The sequence below is a fragment of the Sinohyriopsis cumingii genome, chromosome 8 (genome assembly GCF_028554795.1).
Source record: "Sinohyriopsis cumingii isolate HCF-2022 chromosome 8, ASM2855479v2, whole genome shotgun sequence".
NCBI lineage: Eukaryota > Metazoa > Mollusca > Bivalvia > Unionida > Unionidae > Sinohyriopsis > Sinohyriopsis cumingii.
This window is the reverse complement of record NC_142968.1, coordinates 113,776,617-113,803,967: the sequence shown is the minus strand read 5'-3', so window position 1 is coordinate 113,803,967 and position 27,351 is coordinate 113,776,617. Positions and strand designations below refer to the sequence as shown.

The 27,351-nt window shown below is 37.9% G+C and overlaps 1 protein-coding gene across 4 annotated transcripts in view; it reads left to right on the top strand.

Moving 5' to 3' along the window:
- Nucleotides 1-2,323: 2,323 nt before the first annotated feature.
- LOC149794412 (lathosterol oxidase-like) overlaps nt 2,324-27,351 on the top strand; it is a 48,276-nt gene continuing 23,248 nt past the window's right edge. Inside the window, exons 1-3 of one of the 4 annotated variants that reach the window (XM_089968603.1) lie at nt 8,147-8,290; nt 8,451-8,503; nt 10,583-10,802. In XM_089968603.1, coding sequence (XP_089824729.1) covers nt 10,593-10,802 — 210 coding nt within the window. In that variant the 5' untranslated portion in view covers nt 8,147-8,290; nt 8,451-8,503; nt 10,583-10,592. Of the gene's footprint in view, nt 2,872-8,136; nt 8,291-8,450; nt 8,504-9,345; nt 9,554-10,582; nt 10,803-27,351 lie in introns of those variants that run through there. The other 3 variants (XM_089968602.1, XM_089968601.1, XM_089968604.1) reach the window with 3 other exon arrangements.

Below are 27,351 nucleotides of genomic sequence, written 5' to 3'. Positions count from 1 at the left end.
ATAGAAAGAGCGAGTCTCGAAGGGGCACAAATGTATTGTCTCTATCACGTACAATATGCTCATTGATGTATTTTTGTGATTGGCAATTATTCGTTTTAAATTAATACTTCAATTTTTCTTGACTTAAGAAGTTAATCGTGCATTCATTGTCATTAGTGTTATACAATTCATGTCTTGTAAGAATGTCATACAATATTTCATTGAATCAATGTTCTTGGATTTAGTATTTTATATGTAATAGAAATCATGTATTGTAGGAATTTCATGCCTTTCTTTGATACGACTTGTGAGAATTTATTTATTTGTCTTAAATGTTATGTTGTATGTATGCTAAGAATTGGTTTTATTATATCTATGAATCGCTAATTAGCAAACATTGTAGTTAAGACAAGACGTGAAGTCCGTTAATTCATTTGTGTAATTAGGCAATGAATTTTTTTCAACCGAGAATCGATGGCGTTAGCATTAGGACCGCATGTCGACCGAGAACGTTTAGCTAGGGATTTATAGCCCAAAGTTGGACGTAGCAGTTTATCTAAGAGGTTAGTTATGTCACGGCTAAAGTTAGGAGTGCGAGTAACCGCTAGTGAGAAATTAATTTTATGTTATGTTAACAGGATCGTGTATCAGTATCAGTTAGCGAACTGACAATATCATCCTTGTCTGTTGAGGGACGTTAAGGCTATATCTGTCGTTGAAAGACGGAGAATATTGTCAGATCACAGGAGAAGAAAAGCCGGACAAATACTTTGGCTGCGCTTTATATTTATTTGAAGGGAGAAAATAGCCCCATACATTATGCTACATAGTGAGAATGAGTACAGAGTACAACCAAGTTACAGTTGATGACCCAAAATTGTGGACAGTGAGAGAGAAGGAAAAGAAATAAAGCAACGCTGACCTGCCACCAACAGTAATTTGGAAAGGACCGAAAACAACCAGGTTGTGCTGACTTTCCGACAATTTTAGTTCGATCATTCTCTCGAATCTATGATGAAATTTGTTTCATCAGAACGGATAATTGCATTGCGCATAAATTTTGTACTTCTATTTCTAAGAGAAAGTGAAACATTCAAATTTTGTTTATGTAATTGATTAAATTGTTTAATTTACATAGGGGGGCACATGCTGTTCTATTCTATATTTTTGCTCAGATCTCTGTTATTCCATTCATTAACTTCATATTTGATTGTATTATTTGCTCGATCCGGGCAATAACACCATGGTCAATCATCTCCTAGATAATGATAACCAAAGCACCATAACAAGTGGGGGATCCTATCACCCACCCCCGAACATACATACATACATACGTGCGTACGCACGTACGTACATGCATACATACATACATACATACATACATACATACATGCTGTTACTGTATATTCCCAGCCAATTTTTTATGTTCACCTAAGCTAGGGCTCAAAGACGACTGCCCTTTACAGAGAACACTTTTTTTAGTTTTACACCAGGGCAATAGTTTATCAAAACAACAGTGATGACAAATGCAGACTCCAACTCCTATGGGTCAGAATCTTTATCAGTATCACATGTGAACTAGGTAGAATTTGTTTCTAACATTACCATATCTGACCGCTTAAAATCCGTTAAACTAAAACTACCATGTACACCACTGTCTCTTATCTTAATGATAATCAATATTTGTACAATAAATTGGAGGGAAATGTTAAGCATTAATATGACGGCATACATACATACAAGTCTTTCTCCAGTGAACATTAAAACCATTACAATTCCAAAGTATATATATCACCAAAGAGAATAAACTTTTTTTGTTGTATTTGGCTTTTACAAAAGGGAAAATTTATTTTTACGGCAAAGTCATAAATAATGGCACCAAATATGTCCTTAATATATAATGCTATTTCGACAAATAGCGATACGTGGGTACGTGAGAAAGCTTGCCAGTAGCTTCTCGTGGGTCGGTGGTTCTTCCCGGGGATTTCCAGGTTCTTCCTCCACCAGTTATACTGGTCGCCTTGTATAGCCTATCTTGTACTGAAAAATGGCGTTAAACCCTACAACAACAACAACAACAACAAATAGGTATGTGAAGCCCAACCCTAAGATTACTCTCTCTCTTTATCTTGTCATTGTCCTACAGTTATTTTTAACAGCGGTGCTTATGTAGCCCTGCGCCGTGTTGCGAGTACGTGCCTACGCTCATTAGTGCTTGCGTGCTTAATGTATTGTAACTCCTCCTTCACCATTTAAAGTCAAAGGTGTTATCATATGAACAATTATTAAACAGGGACGTAACATTGGGCACATGACTCAAGCAGAGGGGTGATTGGCAAGGGTGGGTGGATGCGGTAGACTGAGAGAAGCGTCGGGTTATGCTACTTTGCAACTGTTTCATGGCTCAGAGGATAGAGTGGACAGACACCAATTACATTTAAGTGCAGATTGTTTTGTTAGTAATAATCGCTGGGTACACAGAGTATCGAACTGCAACTGAAGCGCTCTCAATATACATTTAAAACTGCATCGAGAATGGAAACTGTTAAGATTAAACAAATAGTATTCTTTGTTGGAATAACTGCAAACTACCCAATTGCAATGTTCTGTATACAAAACACATTTTGGTAGCCATGACCCGGCGATCATATAAAAAGCCTACGCTTAGTTATTGATTGTATCGTAGTACAGAAGACAAAAATAGTCCCGACTAATTGTATAACGTGTTGACCGAGTCCTATTCAAAACGTTGTATACCTGCTTTCCACATGGGTTCATCTTAATAGTTATCAACGCAAATCCAGTTTCTTATGTCCGCCTTGTGAATAATGGCAGCGACAGAAAACAGGACATTGTGCTTTTGAAATTTTCAGTTTGGAGTTTTCCTACAAGGTGAGTTCTACTTAGTCACTATTGTTAGAATTCGACAAATAGGACTGCTAAATCTCCCTTACCAGATGAAAGGTTTTTGCTGGCATACTTAAGACTTGAGATATCGTGGTTCCTTTGATCCATCAGTTATGATACTAAAATATGGAGTAAAATGAACGTAATTAATCCGCTTGATGCCATTACAATTCAATTTTACTAGTGCTATCGCGTAACCATGACGATCTTATTTCCTCAATGTCGCGGAAGCTCCTTTGAATTAAAACTTCAAAATAGACATTTTCAGTTAATTTTGTGAATAATTTTCCGAATTTTACTGGAATGAGTTGAATATATAAAGATGATAATAAATAAATTGCTTGCTATGAAGACATGTCAGATACCACAACAATGAGAGTACATTATAAATATCGGATGAGGCTGACTCTTAAGTGGAATGACATACAGACGGATGGGCGAACACTGAGGCGGACGGACACCAGTACCGATTACAACAAGGACTATCGGACGTATATTTATTGTGTATGTTCTTGAATATAAGTTATATATATATATATATATATATATATATATATATATATATATATATATATATATATATATATATATATATATATATAAAGTTATTCCTGTAAAACAATAAATTTTGATGGTTTGCTATTGCAAATCACCATGCCTTTAACATCAAGAAGAGCAACAACTTTAGAGTATAAAGATTGAGGTTTAAAGTTTTTAAATTAAAATTCGGAGTTTTAGAACTGGAAGTTTATATATTCATATCTTCAAAATTTTGTTTATGCAAGTTTTGCATAGTTCCCAAATTTGAAGGTATCCAGAAGCTATGTCACACACAGAAGACACACATACGTGTGTGTGTGTGTGTGGAAAGTTTGATTTAGAAACAAGATATGTCACAAAACATAGATTTAGTTATATTGTGCTTCCTTACTTTATATACCAAAAGTCAGTTTCGTTCGGTCGTTGTTTAAGAAGTAACCGCGAACCTGATTCTTATTCTTTGTATGAACAAGCACATGTACATCATAACCAACATCTTGCTTGCCCTACTTTTCACAAATAATTTGGCGTCAAATTACACAAGGTTACTTTGTAGAACGTGCAGGGAAAAAATATGTCGGATAAGTTCGTATACAGTAAGTATGGTTGTTATTGATGGGAAACAATGTACACTGGTGTGAACGTTGGTGAACACCTAAGAAATTATCTCTTACGATGAGACCGCTTTAAGCCACTTAATTTAGAACAAATTGGATTAGGTGCCAAAAAACCGTATGTTACAGTACAACTGTGTTCCACCCTCTACCCAATCAACAATTATTCTAGGCAGTGCAAGAAAAACGTACTTACACCTCCGCAAAGTAATCGAAACCACGAGTCTTATATATGCACGTACGAGACTAAAGAGACAAAATCAAACACTCAAACTGCAATTCAACCAGAAGGTATTCAAATATAGTCATTTAATTACAGAAAAGGAAAACTGTTATTGGAACAACATCAACATGGTAATAACTGAGTACAACGAATACATTGCTAAAGTGAAAGAGATGTATTCTAAAAAAAATAAAAGAGAAAATACAATGGTTTTGATACATTTTAATAAAATAATTTTATCAGAATATTTTCGTTTACATTTAGCGTCAATCAGAAAATCACAATCTGAGAATTTAATAGAGTAAACAAGAAAACAATTGTAAAACCCAATCTAACCAATTCATTATATGAAATTGATACGCATCCAAACCTTTATTGAATAATCTCATTAGAAACCCATATAGAAAACAAGGCACGCGCATTATCAAGTTCAACCATACACAGCAGGTCAATCTGATTAAAATCAGATCTCCATTGTTATACATGAAGGGGTCATGTTCTGGTGACCTTTGAGTCAGCCAGTACAAATGCAGCTTTCAGAAATTTTGAAGTGAATCAAATCGTTCGGCACACACCAATGCTCCTCAGCTATACTGCTCAGTCTCCTTAACGCGAAGATATAAGAATTCATCTGATTGGTTGAAAAATCAGCGATTATGGTAATAACATAGGCCACCAGAACATGACCCCTAAGCGGTCGCTGTCAGATCTTTATAAAGGGCAGTAGAGATGATTTTAAAACAGATTGGGAGACATGATGAAATATTACTTAATTTTGTCATATTTTCCTGCTGCACGTGACTGTATGACCTCTTATGTCACTGGCATGTAGGTTGCGAGAGTTGTGTGGTCACGTAACAAGGAATCCACATGGCCAGATCCAGGTCAAATTTCAGTAACGATGTACTTTCGTTTCGTCTGTAAGCGAATTAAAGATATAACGAATGCTAATATCGCAATTTCTGAGAAAAAAATCACATTCCTGTCGATTTCATGCAGGTATATCTCGATGCAAGGTCGTTCAAGTATGCTGGGCCGGCTGGTATGCGGCTACCCCATGCCGACACCAAATGTCGGCGATTTCCAACTTTTCGATAGGGAATGGACTCTGACCCAACACCCCAACATAAATATCTAAATATCAAAAATGGGGTGACAAGGGTCAGAGCAAACTCGGACTAGCAGAGATGAGAAGGACAAGAAACTTTCTCCCAAAGACTGGGAACAAATGACCTAAGAAAGAGGTCAAACGCGTGTATCTGCTTAACAATATGTTATATTTTTTTTAATCAATACATTCCCATATCATTTTTGGATTTAAGTTCTATTTTCAAATCAAGGCGACCGAAATAATAATAATAATAACAACAACAAGAACAACAACAACGTCATCATTACAACCCTCCCTACTCCACCATACCACCTGGTCTATGTTCCTGGACATGCATGTTATGTCTGGACTGGATTCAATGTAATGAATGCTTCGTCCAAGAGGATGCAGCTGGCATCTAACAACAAGCTTCACTACTGAAATAAATGTACAAGAAAAATTCCTATCCAAATGTTGCTGTCCATCCCCGGTGTCATGTTTACCCCGACCCAGAGTAGCCCAGTTTGAAACATGTATAATCAAGGCAATTCTTACGGGTCATTGTTTGATGTCGAACATTGCCGAAGACTAGCACTAATCCGTTACGTAAGATTGTTGTGGCTAGAATCGAAGGACCGGACACTGGAGTTGCGAAGTCACAGACAGCCAATTATCACCTAGGTGTCGAAATGTTTCCAAGATCAAAAGAAATTGCCTGAAGAAGTGGGAGTGTCCTAACTTCTTTCCCCTGCAAACAGACAGACAGGTTGAACTGGCCGCTAAGACGATTGGACAGGGGCACAGCGCCACCCAATCAGAATCGAGATAGGGGGAGACCTTGATTTGGGTAGAATGATATCCCTGCGTTTTCCGGCAAAAGTTAGTTCGCTGAGAGAAATTACCCAGAGAAGAGGTTAGCGTAACTCCGAATAGCCATTCGTTATTGGCGGGAAAATCTTAGAGCAGGAAGGTCTAAGTACAGAAAGCTTCAAAAGGTCAGTAGATATTTGTTCGGTCTTTGTGGAACGCGACTGCATTTTAATTGTAGGTCGTATGTATACTTTATTATTACTAGAATCGTAGTACGAAGAATTACTTTGTTTTGTTAATATGTTTGCATATTTTGAAGAAATGAGTTGATATTTGTAAAGAATTATATAGCTTGCTAGCCGTCGTAAGAGTTAATATTGTAATTTACTATGTGGGTATTTTATAGTAGACTAACACATATGTTCATATGTTTGTAGATTTTGCCATTGTCGAATATTTGTAATGTACAGACATGCGTCTGATTTTGTCAGATTGTAGTACGATGAGATTAAATATTTATGTGTATATACTGACGTGACGCAATGTATTGATGTCTGTATAACCATTCGCTGATACTGTGTTATTACGCCATTGTTTACCCAGCAAGAAGTGTGTGGGAATTTCGATGTGTATGCATGCGTGGCCGAAACCGTGACAGCTATCTGATGGTTAATTGTCGTTATAGTGTGAGGTGAGGTTCGATAAAACATTTGTTAACGCCTTGTGGTTTTTCACAGGAAGCTTTGAGGGACAGACCAGTTAAAGTTTGGTCCCGTTGTCTCGGATAGAGAGACGGAGGAAAGGAGGGAAGAAGAGGGAGAAGTTGAAGTCTGGGAGCGGAATTGGAGGAGGAGATAATAGAGAGAAAAAATGAGAAGTTGAAGTCTGGAGCGAAGCTGGAGGAGATAGTAGAGAGGAAACAGAGACAAAGGAGTTAGAGGAACGGAAAGAAGGAAGGAATCAGCGGGAAGAAAAGATGAGTAGATGCAAGGACAGGGGGAAAATCGAACTCACACTGTAAATCACGGGATGAATTAGGCTGCCACTTGGTCGAGGGAAAGACGAGTGATTGGAAGTTATCGTTTTAAATTATCACATTTATTAAATTGTTATTGATTGAATTTGATCTTCGTGTTCTCTATAATTTAACCGTCGGCATTGCTGACTGGGGGCTCAGAGCTGTAAATCTACATCACTAATTTAACTTTCTAACCTAACGAGCCAGGGTGGAACTTTCAATTTAATTTAATTAAATTATATTGGGAGAACCCCACCCCAATACCCCAGAACGCCACACCCAACCCTTCTTTTATGTAAGTTGTTTAGACTTTGTTTTGGAAGGAGTTTATGATGAGTTCGGACACTTGTCATTAATCACAATTTTCTATTTATCAAGGCAGTAGAGCACCAGTCTAGCTGGGGCTGTATAACCATCAGATAGATCAGCGTTGGTCTGGAGTGTCCTTGGGCAAGGCACTTGACTCCTGTGGCCTCGATACTAAACAATCTGCATGTGTTGCCGTGCCATAAAACGCCAATCAAAAACAAAGACCAGATTAGTGTCTAAGTAAATGAATAAATAATTTCCAAAGTCTCCATGTTTGAAGTTTCTAGTCACTGATAATATAAAACTGGCGAATTTTTTATCAAATAAAAATGTAAAATTAGTTGAGTAAGGTATGAACAAGACACATTCTATTTCCGGAGCAGTTGGTTTATATTTGCGACTACACTGAATGAAATATAATTAACCCCCACCTCCCGAAAATGGTGACTGTACCTCCCCGAGAGAGTTTTACTGGCAATACAAAATTTGGGACATACATACAGAGAGAGAGAGAGAGAGAGAATGGGTGATTTGGAGCACACTTCCCTCATCTCATAGATGTACTATACTCTGCAGGCTCAATATTGATTTTCGGTAAAATGCCCTGTTTCATTATAATATTAAAAGGATGTGACGTCATGTGTGAATTACTTATGATTATTCATGCAGCACATTCGGTACAAAGTGTAAGCGCGTGATAGTTTTACATATTCACGAAAACACGAGGTATCTGCAGGCAGTAGTCAACGTTATCAAGTAACCATTCTCGTAAGACGATGTCAACATTCGATTCGTGAAAGGTATCAGTATTTATAGAATGTAGATCGTCAGTTGAATAATTATTTACTTGTGACAGATCATATACCGAGTAGATACATGTATAACATGTGTTATATATGTTTCAGTCTCGAGTAATATTGTACTAGGTTCTCTCTCTCTCTCTCTCTCTCTCTCTCTCAGGAATGGTGGTGCATGACAATATTGAAGCAGATATACTTGCTAAGCATCTGATGGTAAGATTTTATTGTTCTGTTTTCATATAAATGTTGATTCAAGTTTTCACTATACATTTTGCACCTTACATCGCAACTTGAACGACTGTCTTTTAATATTTTTAATTTGTTACTGTCGCGAACTATCGAAAGGACTCTATCATTATGTTAACTACTGTTCTGCACATTTTAATCTGTTCAGTTTTTTTCTCCATGACTGACTGATTTGGGGGTTGGGTATGTAATATGTATGTGCTTATGTGCTAGAATCGTTTGTTTAAATACATTTAAAATAACCTTTTATAGAGGCCCGGGCGGCCGAATGGTCTAAGGCGCTCACATTTACCTATCACTGCCATCTCACCTATGTCCCCCCGCGTGGGTTCGAGTCTCCGGTGTGAGTCTGTGTGGGAGAAAGTTGCCAGTGAGTTGGTGGTTCTTACGGTTTTTTCTCGCGATCTTTTTCCTTTTCTACCATTTATATTGGCCTTTTTAGATGGCCTATCTTGCGCTGAGAAATTGCTTTAAACCCAAAACAACAATATCGACCTTTTGTAACAGCTGTCACTTACCTGTTTTACTTATTACTCATTAGAAGCATTATCTTGAAATTGAAACAGAGTTAATCTCATAAATTTCAAAGTCCAGCTTTCCATGTACTTAAATTTGGCCAAGAATGAAAGTACACACAGCACGCGGCCATTCACACTGTTGATTATACATTTCGCACTTGGTAACATGCATATGCAGTCGGATCATCGAACGGGCAGTTCCGTCAAGTAGAGAAATAACCCCGGATGCAGTTGTATGAATACACACACATTTGATGAGCTTAGGTGATAAGCCGGAGTGCATATGCTGCGACAGAAAGATACACAATGTTCTGATTTCATCTCCTTCCGCACCCATATTATACCATGTAAACAAAGTGGTTTCGAATATAGTTCTCAACTGCGGCGAATTACATTAGAGGATTCATTCAGTACTTGACCGAAAAGGCCGAAAATGTTTCATTTGATAGGTAACAGTTGTAAACTTGTATAAATGACAGAAGCAAGTTAGACAACACAGGTAAGCCATGCTAATTAACTATATGATGAACCGACGTATCTGACATTCCGATCAGCAACATGTAACGTAGTACAAAAGTCAGATTTAAAATCTGCCTTCAAATGCGCTACATAAATATGACCTCGGGTTTGTGATTTGAAAAACTTGTATCGGAAGATCTGGGTCCTTAAACAGCAGTTTTACTGTCTGCAGCATGGGCAAGTTCTCAAATACAAAACTTTTAGCCCCAATAAAACACATATAGTGTTAAACTTTAATTTTAGTGTTTATTTTATTTTTTCGGGTGGGGGGTATTTACTTTTAAAAATGTAGCTTGACCAAATATTCTTTCTCCGATTTTAGACCCCAAAATTATATCCATTCTGTTAGTTAAAGAAAATAGATTACCTTAAATTATTGAGGTAAAGTAAATTGTTGAGGTAAAGTAAAAATATTTTGGTTTGAAATAAAATCTCAACCTCCCCAAGAAAATTAAATGGTCGGGCCCTTATAACATTCTGAGAGGAAATCGCAGGCGAAATAAAGTCATACTTGTATCATTATCTCACAGAGTGTCATGACCTCACTATGGTCTCCATTATTTTTCACAGCATATCTGCTCTACGTTTGACTTGAAACCAATCGACTAGAGCTTTTGTGTATGTTTTGTAATGTGTTGTTGTAATTACTAAGCTATTGTCACATAGCACGAATTTGCTCAGGACGAAAATGACACTGATATGGCATTTGTTACACTGTGGCAGCCATTACTTTTTACCGCTTTTAAGCTGATGTCCGTCTCTACCACTAATGATCTGATACACATTTGCTTTATGATCACGCTTTTACTTAGACCAGTATGTAACTGGTACTTAGTTTTTATTAATACATTTCATTAGGATAGTAACTTAATTTTTCTGTGCCGTTTTTATAAGTTTTCCACAATCACGTTTTCTAAAGGCAGATTATTTTTAAGATGCGGTATTGAAATCATCATTGAAACATGAATAACGTTTAATAAAAAATATAATTTGTTTTCCTCGTGTACAGCTAATGCAGCATGGATATTGTCTTGAACCTCGCTGACTACTACGTCCTAACGCCGTACGTGTACCCTTCCACGTGGCGGGAAGATGGCTCCCTTCGACAGATACTTAGTCTCCTTCTCATTACAAACATTGGCGGGTACCTTCTTTATTTCTTCACTACCACACTGAGTTACTTCTTCATCTTCGACAGGCGTCTTATGCAGCATCCGCAATTTCTAAAGGTAAGAGCAATCGGAACACCCTTAGGTTTTTCCTTAACTGATACAAAAATACCTCAGATATACAACATTAGCTGCCATGGTACAACTATCTCTCTCTCTCTCTCTCCATATATATATATATATATATATATATATATATATATATATATATATATATATATATCCAAACCTGTAGCTTTTTTTATACTAAAATTGTCTTCATGTGCACATCACGCAATATCATAGAGTACATTGTGGTGTGGTCGTCGACATAGATGACTTTTTCTTGGCTGAAGCGTTCACGAACTCATCGTAAAACTTCATTTTATTGAAATTGTTCAGATCATTCCAAAAATGTATCATCATGCTTAGCGCGTGACTAAGTTCTCCACCATGTTCCAGGGAGTATTTTTCCTTATTACGCTGTATCACTCCATCGAAGTATTTCTGAGATGGAATATTGTTGAAAAGCGACAAGGTGTTCTGATTAAAGGTAAAGGTTCAGCCGCAACTACTTTCAAGAAGATATCACTCCACCGTTCTTTACCATCATTGGTCTCGTTTAACCAAAGCTCTCGCATGGCTCTGAGATCTTCACCGAACGACCCCAGGAAGTCACACGAGAGTATGGTTGAAGTGACTACACTATACAATGCCACAGAACAGTGGGGGCTTTCTTAGTTCACATCATTATGTAAATACACCTGATCATTACGGACAAGATTTAAATAAAAACACCAGGTTTAAAGTTTATACTCATTTCACCTCTGTATACTGGATATATTGGATCAAAACAAATTTTGTTGTCACTTGTGGCTTTAACAATGGACCCTTTTTGGCACAGTCAAAGCAATGTGGGCCTTTTTCTGTCAAGCTAGTAAATATGTTGAATGCATGAGGTGCATTGATTTCTCCATTTGTGGCAAAACAAAATACCAACCACAAAGCCATTGTGCCTAAAAGTGGGGCGTAGCCTCCAGTTTGTTTCTTGGCTTTATGAAGACTTAATTATCGGTCAGTTAAAGATATTAAATCTAAGAAACGTATTTTTAACTGAAGGTAACTTTCCATCCTTATTTCATTACTTTAGTTTTCATAGCGACATCGACGTAGTATTTCATCATGCGATCTCGTCATGCTATAGGTTTGTTTTTATGATAATCAAAATGACTGCCTTTGTGCCACATCGAACATCTCTTGGCCATTTCCATAACCCAGTGGTCAGTGTGCAGGACTCACGATCGAAAGGGCGTGGGTTCTAATCCTACCATTGGACTAGCCATGGTTTAGCTATTGGGTGTGTCCTTGGGCTAGGCACTTTACTCCAATTATCATGTCATTAAATAGCCTACTTTTGTTGCGTAAAGCGCCAAATCTAACCACAAAGCCATTTCCATAAAGTTGTAAACTAACATCAGATGTAGTTGAAAAATAAAAAATAAAAATTTATCGGTTTGGTGATGCGGCTCTGGAGGAGTGAACCACCGTGTTTCGACTGTGACTTTGTCTCCCAATTGGAACATTCTCGACCATTTCCACCGCATGCCAAAAGCACCATCTGATGCAAATAATTTCCATTTTTAACTGCTTCCGAGCCCGTGGTTTTTATTACATCATCATAACTTAATAACTTCACAGTGAATAGATGACGCCTCATCAATAACAGCAACGCAAGCAATTAGATGTGTTTTGTGGGTTTTGTTTATATTTTTAACGTAGTTTGAACAATATGAGTCCTATCGCGACGATGTAGTGATGTCTAGCACTGGAACATCATGCCTCAGACATGTTATATCATGTCCCACCTAGTCACATTATCCTGACCCCAGGCCGACCAATTCTAACACTAGCCTCTTAATGCTGAACGCCAAGCGAGGCAACTGTCTGTACCATTTGTGTAAGTCTTTGGTATGACTCAGCCACAGTTGGAACCCGCGATAGCCCGCATCCGAGGAGGCTCTATCCTCTTAGGCCACCGGATCGGTTTTCGACTATTGAAACCTAATGATTCTTCAATTTCTTTTTACAAAGTTGCAGGAATTAAATGTGCAGGTATCTCATTATTGTTTAAACCTAGTCGAGTGTTATTTTTAAAGACCTGAAATTTTATAAGACTCTACGCACATCTATCTAGCCGAATGTTCGTTAGCGAAAAACATGAAGAAAAGTGGTTCCGAATATAGTTCTCAGTGGCGGCAAATTACATTTGATTTTTCTTTCTCGACTTTACGGAAAAAGCCAAAGATATTTCGACTTCCGAATGGGGTTGGATAGGCGGAAATGCCGAGGATACTCCGATGCCCTTTTAACAATAGACTGTCCATATCTTGTTCTCTCAGACAGAGCAAGACTATTAGGGCACATACTGTATGGAATTTATTATATCTTTGTAACTTGATTTCCTCGCTTCTTTCCTTCATTTATTATGTGGTGAAGAAGGCAGGTGCTAGAACTACTGGCACATAGGTCTGTATTGGATGTACAGTGCCTGTACGGTTGTCCATATCGGATGTACAGTGCCTGTACGGTTGTCCATAGTAAAACTATTTTCACAAATTCCAGTTTGAGCATCCTTGGCTTTGTCGTTCATGACAGGTGCTTATCGAGAACGAGGCTAAAGTTTGAAAACCACTTCGTTTCATCATTATGACGCAAAGAATACATGAAACATTACATTTTATTTTCATATAGTTCAGTATATTCAACATTAAATTATTGTCCACTTAGTTCATTAAATCAATTTTTGTAATAACTGTTTATCCAAAACTGTTCTATATGTAGTAATATATATGCACCCTTCCTCCAGGGAAGTCATTGTGTTGTCTTAGAACAATTTTTTTTAGAGAAAAATTTAAGTTAGGATATGCAATATTATATTTGGTCATTTGAATATTATGCTTGCATTAACTTTGTACGACATTCAATGAAGGGAAGGGTGAGTCCATACCAGAGTCCATACAAATTATTAGCTTCACAAAACGATGATCTCCCCGTATTTCTCGTGATCTCTGGAGGCAGTTCCTTTTTTCTTTCAAACAATTTTTGTTCCTTATCTATTTTTTATTCCATAAATTAATATATATTATCCATTATAGAATCAATGGAAATTTCAGTTTCGGGCAGCAACGCTCATTGTCATTTAACCGTATTTTCCAGTCACTGCTAATAAATCAAACCTTAGGTGAAAGTTCTTCTGTGCGCACAATTTACGGTTATTATCTAATGTAATTATAACATTTGAAAGGCCATTCCATGCAATTTGAGCACGTAGAACCCAACTGGCTTGCGCATTTGTTTTGATGGTGCATGTCACATTGACTTGATTTGTTTGTTTTGGGAATGGGATCATGCTATTAGAATGTATCTATCGTCAGACTTATATTTTTTCTCATTCCATTTTAAAGGCTTTCTTCCAAAGTAGAACCATGAATATGCAATTACAGTTATATGTAGGCTGTTTGGCTATAATAATCTACCATTATCTTTAGTACACAAACTTTAACCCAAAGCCTCGTTTTCGATCAGTGAGATAATGACATAGCCCTCGTGACCTTGCATTATCAGTGGTTGTGAAATTGGGAATTAAAAAAATGCATCTTTATAATGGTTGTCTTTTCAAAACCGTTTCAAACCCCGATGTGTTTTTTAACAGAATCTTGAAAGGGCTGATATTTTTGGTTTTTCAAAAGTCGCTCTTTTACATTTACGGCTCACTTAAAAGTGGAGCCATATCGTTGCTCATTTAGGTTTTGATTTAGATTTTATGCCAGTATCAAATTATAAGTCAGCGAAGCAGGTTGCAGTTATCATCTTCTAGTTATTGGTACTAAAGTATAACATAAAAGAGTAAAACAAAAGTTCACTAATTTCTGTTGTGGTCCGTATCTCAGACGGGTCGCTCGACACTTACTATGACTTTCTGAGAAAATGTCAGGTGAAAGGTGAAGTTGTTTTCATTTGCAACATATACAGCAGAGAGAGTGTTGACATACCTGTATGCTACTTTGATGTATTGTGGTTATAATCTCTCACGATATTATACTTGTGGAAATTGTACACGATCTAAGCATCCAGCTAACCAAAATGACTGCTTACACGTGCACAAAAAATCAGCCTGAATTGGTCTTAAAGTAATTTTTTTATAGCAATTATTACAATAGGGAAATGAGTTTTACGAGACTTGACAATATCATCTTTTAAAAGTGTAATGAATGAATTACTAAATATGTAAACTGTTAAAATCTTACCCGCTGTTTTTTTTACAACTTACCTCTTAAGTCAAAGAAGTGAAAATGACCACGCGGAGACAGCAGGTATTTAATAAATGCATATCTGAAGTAAGGCCAAGCTATATATACTCTGTAACCCAAATTAAACTCAACAATCATACACCAAATAAAGGGAATTAAAAGTTCTTGGTGTTTTACGTCATTTAAAGAAATGCATTGTTGTTAATATTAGGTTTGCGCGGTATGACCGGTACACCTTTTTAATCGGATATTTTTTTCTGATGATACGTACTACGCTACTTTCTTTTAACTGTATCGCGACTTCGGTAGTTTCGATCATTGAGGAATCTACGGAAATTTCCGAGTAATCTTGTTATCAAATTTAATATTAACAGCATAGTTTCATTTTTCATGACAAAAAAACGTATCCTTTTTATCTTTAGCAGTTGTATTTGCCCTTGTTGAATACAGATTCTATTCAAGATCGTTTAATCACATTTTTGACTCGTTATTCTTTTAGTTACTTACCAGCGTATGTTAATGTGTCACCTAGATACATTAGTTTGTTAGACCGCAAATTATTCTAAGGTTTTCAGGAGAGCAGTTTTCTGTTGTAAATTTACGTAATTTCTCAATTCTACGAAATATTTTCTCGTTTGTTTAGTAAGTTTGTTTTATGTATTCTGGCCCTCTCTGATAAATATCTTCCCCAAGTGTTGGCATCCCATCTCAATGTAATTAATATTTTCAGATAATATAATGGATATATTATGCTATTTTTTTGCTATAAATCAGAGCAAGATATTTTACCGGCTGTTGACAGTCGTCTTTTCCTTCTTCAAATGTGTCAGGCCCCTGATCCAGAACTTTAAATTGTTCGTCCCTAATATAATTGTGGTATACCGTGGTACGTATCGCGGTATGTTCAGAAATACCGCCGTATACCACGGTACAAAACTTTTCGTGGTTCCCAGCTTTATTTTCTGTGCAGTTAATTAGATATTCTACTTCGTAACAGGCTGCATACCTTTTGAGTTAAACCGCGTTTTGCAGGAAATAAATGTGCCTGGCTACAGCTAAGGAGCACATCCTGGTTGGTGGAAAAGTGCACAGTTCATGAAGCACAAGGCACGCGAGAGTGTGAAATGTAAGCATGCTGCAAGTGCGTTGTGGGCATTGGGGAAGATTTTGTGCTTTGTCTACTGTATGGTGGCATTATAATGTCAAGTCACACAACATGATTCGAGAATAAGGCAACCTAATGATATCATTGTAACTATGGATGGACGCCTGGGGGAGAAAATTTCAAATTTTATTTCTCGACCCACGACCATGGATCCATTACCAGACATTGTATTCATCAAACTGGGTGAGAACGATATTGGGACCAGCCCAGTGTGATTGTGGGTCAAATAATTCAGTTGAGTCGACAGTTGTTGGAAAGTGGAGTGCAGTTTGTTTTGGTTAGCTCCATGATGCCTCGTTATCATCCCAGAGGGATAACACCATCCCAATATGGACGAAGGGCTCGACAGGTCAATTTGGAATTAGCAAGGGCTGTGTCTGCTAGTACTAATATTAGTACCCTTACTCGTACCTCGTGGACAGGGTACTAACATGAGCATATACGTGTTAATGGAGCAAGCCGGGTGTGATTCACACCCGGCACTCTTTTAGCCTAATAATAACACTTTAAACATAGTCCTTCCATATAATCCAATAAATTGAGTAGTCCTCTTATTTAATACCGGAAGTATCGAAAATCATTGTAGAAATAGTTGTAAAATCTCGTTTACCTTTTTTAGCCGATATTTTCGTTTAGATCGTCCGCCATATTATTTCAAATAATGATTACTTCCGTTCTCAGCCTCGTTTATTTGTGTGCCATATAAGGACATTGACGCCATATTTGGAAATGTAAACAAATCGTAGTAAAAATTTGGCGTCGTTTGGTTCAGAAATTCTGCGCATTAAAAGTAAATACGGTTTATCGGCAACTTTGAAATTCCACCAAGAAGCGATTATTCGCACTTAATTGATAATAATATAGCCTAGAATATCCAAAATATGGTCTGGCGAGCCTTACGTAGAAAAGGGGTCACGGCGAGAGTCTCGCGTTATCTGTCATGGCGGACAGGATACGGTTAGAGTAACCATGCCAATTTATTTTATCGTGTAAGGGCTTAATAAATTCAAAATAAGCCAAACTTCTTTCACAACATGATTATACTTATGTAGTTGATTTCTACACTGTTTGTTTTTCTGACTTTAGTGATGATTTTTGTTGCTCCATTACATGATATGGGATCAGTTCGTAGCCTCAACCACAACAAATCAAGTTGAGGCTACGACATCGTAGCTATGTGTCTGCCAGTTCTCGGATCATATTTTGCCGTATTGAAGGATTTCGTGGAGTCTATATGGATTCAGATGGTGTGCATCTAAATGCACGGGGGTGTCGATGGTTCTACACTCGGATGTTATCCTCTGTGCGGAGACATTTCCTACATTGACCTTTGACTTTGAGTTTGATATACAGCGAAAATTCGTGAATTTCTCTACTGTATTTTTTAATTATATAAGGTTTCTTTTTAAATTGCATGTATATTGAGTTTTGAACTGTAATGAGGTAGTCCCAGTTTGGTTGCCCCTCATCACATTGATATAAAATTGATATTTTTCGCATTTATATCCAAATATAATTTTGAAATGGAAGCCATATTTGTTATTCTTTTGGTTGTTTGATGGAGGGGTCCGTGTGTCGACCTTTTGGTTGTCAGTATATGACTTACCCATCACTATACTCCTCCACCAATAATTTGCTATATGATCTAGATTTCTTTGTTGATAGTTGTTGAGGTGAATTTTGGATGGTACATGTATATTAACATGTAGATAGAGAGGCTACACCGGCGGATAGTATTTATTCGCAGATGCAGTTTTCCTCTATTTTTTTACTTGTAAAAGGGATTGGAAAACATCCCTGGGTATAGAATATTTAATTAAAGTGGAGAGGCAGGGCTTTGGGTCCTCTTTTAGGCGTCAAGGTTTGACATCCCCTTGTCCGACCCCGCCACCATTTGAGAATATTTGTTTCATTTGATAGACAATGAATTTTGTTTGATTTAGGTAATATGGTAGAGAGGCTCATGCTAGGGTCCTTTCGGATGTCACAGAATGACTTTCCTATACATGCAGTCCCGCCACCAGTTTGTTTATCCATAAATGGTCGATTATTTTATATTGTTTTCAAAGAGTTTACAATTGTATCACTAGGTTGCTGACAAACTGTTGGTAGCCACAAATATCGAGCCATCATGGCGACAAAACTATGTCCGATAAAATGGATATTCATCTTTATTCTAACGTGAAAGAAGCTGGACTAAACGACTTATGACATACATCAGATCAAAACTTACAAAAGGCAGGATGTTTTCCATCACGTCAGCGTGACTGAAGTTTTCAATCCGTTTTTTACATCAAGCTCAACCATACCTGAAACTCTGAAATACATCAACCCTGATCCAAGAAACTAACACATGCATATCATTGCTAAGGCACAATACAAACAATATACATATATCAACTATAAAACAGCTTAAACTGACTGATGGATACTCGAAAATAATACGATTTTGGTCTCTTAAAACTACCACCCTAAACAATATATATTAACAATAATTTGACAAAAAATAATAAGTGCTGAGGCACAATTAAATAAAACCAAATGCATGGAAGTACCCCACATTATTTATAATGAGGGACAATTCCAATACCATGAATGTGGACTTGTCATGTGCTACGGCACATTCAATTCAAAACTTAAAAACAAATAGGATGTTTTCCATCACGTCCGCGTGATGGAGGTTTTCAATCCCTTTTAGGAGTATCCATAGCCCACCCCATATGGTAAGGCATATATTATTTACAGACACACAACATACACGCAGAAACAAACAAATAGACACATTATTTTGTAAGGGATTTCTTTTATAAGATAGATAAGGAAAAAAACTTTCATGGATTCGATCTAAAAGGCTGTCCAAGCACAAAAATACACAACATTGCACCAAATACTTTACACACATGGACATTAGACGCTGGCAGAGTCACTAAATGCAACAACAAACCAAAGGGAGAGGGAAGGAACTTATTCCATAGCCGTACATAGCTAATGGAGTAATAGTACGACCCTAAATCTAAGTTACTACGATGGAAATTAGTCCCAATGTAAGCTCTGACATAGGGAAGATAGTACATCAAGTAGCTATATGGGCTAAGAAAACTAATTTACTTGATAGATATAAAAAAAATAAAGCAACCCTGCTAAAATTTTACCAATTATTGTTTTTATACAATAATACTTATACACCAACGGGAGGACAGGGGAAACCCACACTAAAACACATCTTTTGAAAAACAGGGTGTCATTTCTAAGTTCTAACCAGCCATATAAGCTGGGATGGAGCTAAGAGGTGTCAACAAAGAGAATAAGGCACGCAGACAGTTTGTCAAGTTTATTGCTGTGCTCAAGACCACGTAAAGTTTCCCATTAGAGATAGTTGTTTAATTGGTTATATGTCAAGGTTATCGCTAAGCTTAACAATGCCCCCAAAACTTATTAATTTTGAGATAGTTGGCTGATTGGCTATACACAAAATATGTCTACTATGACACGTTTAAACGAGTTGCTTCGCAGAGAGCAAAGAACCTAAGCTGATTATGGGGATCCGCTGGACGCACTGCTTATGAGCTGTGTTAATCAGTCAGTTCGGCTTTGCGCTGCATGAGAATGATATCACACCCGATGAATATATCGATATGATTCCTGCTTAGCTTCAGCCAGTAGCAGCTCATTAGCGACTTCGAATGAGAAGAAAAGCGATGCCAAGATCAGGCGGCAACTGTAAGCCTCACTGGAGCCGAAAGGCCTGCCAAAGGAGGATAATACAACGTGCAAAGACTACTGCATGGGCTCAGAGTCGACATGTCTATATTTCTCAATGCTCTGGCACATAGCGTAAAATCTATACTATAACAGGAACTGAAAGCCAAATTGCCAACTGGCTGGAAGAAATAAAACATGTTCACAGTAAGAGGACGATAGTAACTCATAGCCAAGTTCGATGCGTTCCGCAAACCAAAGGGTTTTACTTAATAAGGCTCAGTTTCAAAGCGAACAAGTCTGGCTCCCACGAAGTAGCATTAAGGGCTAAACTGGATTCTGCTAACATACAGCAACGACCCAAGTAAATTCTGGAATGTATTAACATTAGAGCGCCAGGATGTAGAGTTCCTCCGAGCAACTGTCTCCAAAAGGAGATGCTACTGGTACCAAGGCGGAGGCAGCTCAGAGCGGCTATAAAAAATATTCCGGCCAACACAAGTGGGTGTCAAATTTGGAGCTCTTCAAGAGTTGAGAGCACAGGCACCTGAAAGCCTCCCGATACTATGCTGGTCGAAAATATGTCGATGCTTGTCAATGTATTTATATACGGGGTCTCTGCCACTGTCGGAATGACCAAATTCAAAAAGTGATTTTCTTAAATCTTCTCTTTTAAAAACCAAACGGTTTCAAGCCACACAAGACAACCCTCTACCGTCTGTTTTGTTGGCGTCGTGGTCTGCCACGGTTGTTAGCTCTACTGGTCATAAACCAGAAGAGCCTGTGCAATGGTCTGTTATCTGTCGTCTGCCTTCCGACGTCCTTCGGTCCGTTACCACATATTTGTTATCAAAACTTCTCCTAAACTACTTGGATGATTGCCATGAAACTTTAAATACATATTCATTCCATAGTCAGTTGGTCCCAGATGAAAATGGTGTTTCTCGCACATAAAAATGGCTGCCACAGCGGCCACCTTAAAAAGTCTTACTATCACTACTCTTCTTCAATGGATGGTCATATCAACATAGAGGTTTCACAAAAGGACTTCTCATGTCTTCGTGATATTAAATGAAAATGGTACTGACCTGACGTCCATTATTGCCATCACAGCAGCCATTTTGAATATATTGTTATGCTACATCTAATGAATGGATGATCATATCACCAGGTTGTTTTCACTAATAGATTTCTTATCATGTCTAGTTCGAACTAAATGATAATGTTGCTGATCAGTGGTCCGTTATGGCCGTCACAGTGGTCATCTTGAAAGTCTTGTTATCGCTACTTCTTCTACCTGGATGGTCATACCAAAATGAAGTTTTCACTGAAGGACTTCTCGTTATGTCTACTTGTTCTCTTGTGAAAACGATGCCCATCTTACGTTCAATATGGTCGCCATGACAGTAAGTTTGAAAATCTGGTTGTAGCTGCTATTAATGAATTGATGGTCATATCAGCATGGGGGTTTGACTAAAAAATTATGATAAAGTCTGCTTGTTCGTGAATGAAATTGGTGCCAATCTGATGTGCAATATGTCCTCCATAGCAGCCATCTTAAAAATCGTTTTATCGCTCCACTGCTTGAATGGAAATTCATATTGATATGGCGTGTTCACCAAATGACTCGTTATGATGTCTAGCTAGTCCTTTTGGCTGCCACATTAGCCCGCTTCAAAATTGTGTTATCAAATACTTCTCCTGAAAGAATGGCCATATCGTCATGGGGTTTTCGTTAAATGGCCTCTTATGATGTCTACTTGATCCTAAATTGAAATGGCTCTGATATTTGGAATAAAATGGCTGCTACAGAGGCCACCAAAAAAATATTATCACAGCTTTTCCTGAATGAATGGTCTCACCAAAAGACTTCTTTTGAGGACTTGTTGATCCTAAATAAAAACGGTGCCTATCTGATGTTCAATATGGCCGCCAAGGTAGCCATATTTAAAACATTATCCAAATTTTTCCTTAACAGAAAGTTATATTGTTGTGGGTTTTCCACCCAAAATATTATATAATGTCCACTTTGGCTTAAATGAACATGGTGCCGATGTAACAATATGGCCGCCACGCAGCGGCCGTCTTGAAAATCATATTGTCACTACTCTTCCTGAATGGATGGTCATATGAACATGAGGTTCTCACTAGACCTTTTATGATTGTTTACTAGGTCGTAAATGAAAATGGTACCAATCTGACTAACAACATGGCCGCCACAGCAACTGTCTAGAAACTCTTTTATCGCTACTTCTCTTGAATAGAAAGTCATATTGACATGGGGTTTTCATCAAAAAACTTATTATGATCTCTGCTTTGTTCAAAATTACAGCGGTGCTGATTTGAGGTCTAATATGGCTGCCACAGTGGCTAGCTTGAAAATCGTATCACTGCTTCTCCTGAATGATTGGTCATATCATCAATGGAGTTTAAAAAAGACTTCATATAATGTTTTGTTGATCTAAAATTAAAATGATGCTGTTCCGATGTCCAGTATGTGGCCATCTTCAAAATCTTGTTTTTGCTACTCGTCTTAAGGGAAATTTTTTTGACATGGGGTTTTCATCAAAATGACCAACCCTCATTACGGCTACTATGGTGGCTATCATGCAGATATTGTTATCTCTACTCCCAAATGGATGACTATATCAATCTGGGGTTCGCACCAATAGACTTCTCATGATATGTATCTAGTTCGTCCTGTATGAAAATGGTGTTAGTCGTACATCCAATATGGTTGCGATCACATCGATGGCGAAAATCTTGTTATCGCTAACCCCACCCATCCATAATAGATGCTCATTACGACATGGGGTTTTCACCACTGAACTTCGGAGCCCCGGGTGGCCGATTGTATTAAAGCGCTTTTACCGATCACTGCCATCTCACCTCACCGTTTGGGTCGAGTCTTGAGCTTAGCCAATGTATGTAAGGAAGCCAGCTAGTGGCTTCCCGTGGGTAGGTGGTTCTTCTTCCACTAGTTATACTAGTCGCCGTGTATCGCCTATCTTGCGATGAGAAATGGCGTTAAAAACAAACAGAAATAAAGACCAATAGACTTCTAATGATGTTTACTTTGTCTTAAATGAAAATGGTGTCAATATAACATCCAATATGTCCACAAGCGGCTAATTTGACAATTTTGGCATCACTGAATAATATCAGAGATGGTTACAGCATTTAACAGGTAAAGGGAAGAAATGGTCTTATTTTGAATTCCAGGAAATTATTTTCGCCCGGTAGATCGTCAGTTCCTTCAAGGGACTCTTGTTGTTATTTTGTTGTGGCCTCAGCTTTAGCCTTTGTCCTCTGTTTAAAGTCGACCTTCATATGCTTTGTTGCTGCATTCGCCGTTGGTACCTGGTACTCAGTTGTCGGCTGCCACAACAATTCCGTTGTTATACGCCTCAGAAGTATCCGTGCTAAGTTCGATGTCACTTTGAATCATGTAGAGGCCACCCCACCCCCCAGAGGTAATATAACATGCTCCTGGCATATGGGAGTATGTATTGGCACATTTTGTTATTGACTTTGAGGGACCTTCTACATCTTTGCCGTTTGCAAAATGCTGTTGTTGGGATGTCAACAGCGGTCATTGAAGGTTCTCCATCCCTCCCTTAACTGCCGACCCCATTCCCTGCCTGGCCGGCGCAAATATTTAACTTGAATTTTGAGAGTTCGGCAACAACGTTGTCAGTTATTGTTGCAGTGCTTTTCCGCCTGTCAGAGTCCTTTTCTAAACCAAACTCGTTGGAAAAGCTCTCGTAAGCAGCCATGTTAATATCAGTCTTAAATGATGTTGGGACGAAAGGGCGCACCGCATTTAGTAAGGATCTTTATCGTTTGGACATGGTCGTTAACACTGAACGGGACGGCAAAGTTTAGGTGATTTTGCAAAAATTTCATAGGGCTGTCAGATCAAAAGGCCACGACCTTTGACAAGACAAATGTCAATACATACTTATTGCTTATGTCGATTAATTTGGTTTTAATATAAACGACTTCTCGCGCAAACACGTTAGGGTTGAGCAATTCGCTGGGTTTTGCTGTCTTCACATCATGATAGTGAAAGATGCTTCCCGGTATATATCTACATCTCTCTTGAAGGGAAATGCTTGTGGCAATACCATTTCATATACTAATGATAATGATATTTCAAGATGAATTTCTCCACCTCGTGCCTTTTTCAAACTGAATTTTTACACCTTGTGCGTTTCGCGATGATTTTCACCACCTTGTGCATTTCAAGATGAATATTTACACTTGATACATTTTAAGTTGACTGTCTCCACGTCATGAATTTCAATAAGAATTTCTCCACGTCATACATTTCCAAATTAATTTCTCCTCCACATGCATTTCAAAATGAATGTCTCCACCTAGTGCATTTGAAGATGGACTTTTCCATCTTTTCTCCATCTATTAAAGATGAAATTCTCCATCTCATTCTTTTCAAGATGAATTTCTACACGTCATGTATTTTAAGATGTATTCCTATACCTCTTGCCTTTATTGATGAGTTTCACTGAGACCGAAGATAACTATCATCATCCATCTTTAGTGAAAGTTTGGAATATCTACCTTTTTCCCGTGGAATACCGCGATGAGGCGAAGCTACCAAGCCTACCAGTGCAGTTCATGGCACGTTTTGTGGAAATGATGTCATTGTTATGCAAATGATGTCACTGACTAACCAATCGGTAGACACAGATTTAATAGTTCCCGGCGCATGCAAATTGGCTTGCTATTTTAGACCAGGTACCAGTGATGTGGATGATCCTGTAAATTTTCCAGTTATTGGAAGTTGTTGTTGATGTAGAGCTTAACACCATTTGTCAGCACATCATAGGCTATACATGGCGGCCAGTATAACTGGTGAAGGAAGAACCCAGGAAAACCCCGGGAAGAACCACAGACCCACGGGAAGCTACTGGCAAGCATTCTCAAATAAATTATTGGGCATAACATGACGTCAAAGTTAACCTGTTATAACGCAACAGTACATAAAATCACGTCAAATCATGTCGTGTATTCATGCGCGATTCAGCCATACAGATAATTAGAGCAAGATTTCTCTGAAAACATTTGCTTTCGCTTCAGTTCTGTGAGGAGCAGTTTAAATAAGTTTATTAGTTTAGAAATGTGGGTATAAAATAAATGAGTTACTGCGTTGTTCTGCTGGATAATGTGGTCTCGCCTGATGTACAAGGAGTTTCCAAGTTTGCCTCGTTGTACTTAGTTCTCGCACACACTATCCGACAGTACAAATACTATAATCAATAATTATGACGTGACGCGGTTTTACGTCTGTTGCTTCATGATAGAGCTGCTTTGGTGTCATTTTATGTGGCAACACACTTACTGGGTCCTACGTGAACTTCGGTGGCCCATATTTTAAAACTTAACACTTAATGTGCAACTGGAAATCACCCAATCTTTGCAAAATGACGTTGCATTGTAAAAGAAGTGTATCGTAGTGCAATGAACTCAGAAGGGAGATTTGAGTAGAGATGACATTGTTGCGATATGTCTCCTACTTAATACTGATAAGAAGATAACTTCTTTGCAAAGTTAGTGATAGAAATCCGATTCGTATTAACGAAAATGATAAACGCATTAAAAAAGCAACACATTAAGCCTATTTAAATCTCTAGCGATTTACGACCTGCGGAAAATCGGCCGCGTACTCATTCTATCCAGCAACACACCCATTTTTTTGTTCATTTGATAATAGTACGTTCGTCTTAAATCTGTGAAATTTGACCAGCATACTAACTCAGCGTTTATTTTGTGGGTAATTAATGACAGGGTACATTTACCACATACTTTTCCTATGTGATTGCTCCAGCTTGTTGGTAGAAGAGTGGTCAGAGGCGCTCGTCATTATATATCACTGACATCTCAACTGTCTGCATGGGTTCTAGTATCAGTCTCGGCCAACATGTGTATGTGAAAAAGCATGCCAGTAGCTTCCAGTGGGTCGGTGGTTCTTCCCAGTTTTTTTTCCCCTCGGGTTTTTCCTCCACCAAATACCCTGGCCGCCATGTTTAGCCAGCCTATCATGTGCTGAAAAAAAATGGCGTTAAACTAATACCGATTCTTGGGGACATCTGTTCAACTATGAGCAACGCAAGAAAATGTAAACCAGCCTCAATATGTTTGATAAATTTTGGATTCCTTTGATCCTGAGTTAAGTAAAAATATCAATTTAAACATGAATTAAGACTCGTGATTTGAAGTGTACTGGCAACTTTGTCGCCATGGTAATTTTAAAAGGATTATCGGGCAAAATTAAACTGCAAATCAAATAGGAAGCGGTTGGTCAGAAATGTTCATCGTTAAAGGCTTCTAGGACATCTGACATTGTGTTAGTTGCATGTGCATACTACGTACGTTCTCGAGATCATTTTGCATTTTTATTTATAAATAACTGCAACAGAAACTGAACACCTCTCTATTTAAAATTCAATGTAAAAATTTGTGTAACTTATCAACACTTCATGTTCATTTAGCTCTTTCCATCGATCGATCTATCCACGGTGGGGTTACGTACGGTCAATATGGTACTACTGTTAAAGGGTACAGTTAGGCTTACTTCGCTATGGAATAGAGGGCCTAAAGCGAGGATTTATAAAAAATTAGGGCCTAAGACTTTATCCCTATTATCCTATGTGTTAATCCGGCCCTGCGTTTATCTGTTTGTCTGAATGTCTGTATTTTGTCTAGCCAATTGTAAATATTTATTTACTGAGCACTGGGTTCTCAGTTTGTCCGTTTGGTTGTATATTAAGATGAGGACGATATTAACGCTATCTTATCGATTCTACATGGGGGTTTTGAACTGAGTAAACACCTTTTGTTCTTACGACCTTTTCCCTGAAACTGGTAGAGTGTATATAACATTCCCGGAGCGTACTAGATACATCAGCACAATATCTCGCCCTTTTATTTTTTTTACTTATGATATGATCAGGAGAGAGAGAGAGAGAGAGAGAGAGAGAGCACCTCCCGCATCCGAAGCGGACGCTTTAACCACTAGGCCAACGGAAAGGTTCGATTCCCTTGCTAATGTTATGAAAGTTTATAAACTAATACAGGACATCACGTTTATGTTTATCTTCTGGATAATTACGGACGCAATGAATATGAAAGGTTTTTTAATGTTATTGAAATAAATGTAGAAGTAAATATGTGTTATGGCCCTTTACTTAATAATTCTTCATTTTAGTTATTTTGTGTTTTGCTCCAGTAAATTACTCTCTCTTTCTTTCTTTATTTCTTTCTTTCTTTCTTTCTTTCTTTCTTTCTTTCTCCCCCTTTCTCTCTTCCCCCCCCCCTCTCGTTTCACTTAAGGCCCATAAATGCGTGCTTATAAGACGATTCCACCTGGAAAGTGCACTATCCAAGATCTGCCAGCGCATCATGTACCTGTAGATCTGGATCTCTGCAGTTTGTT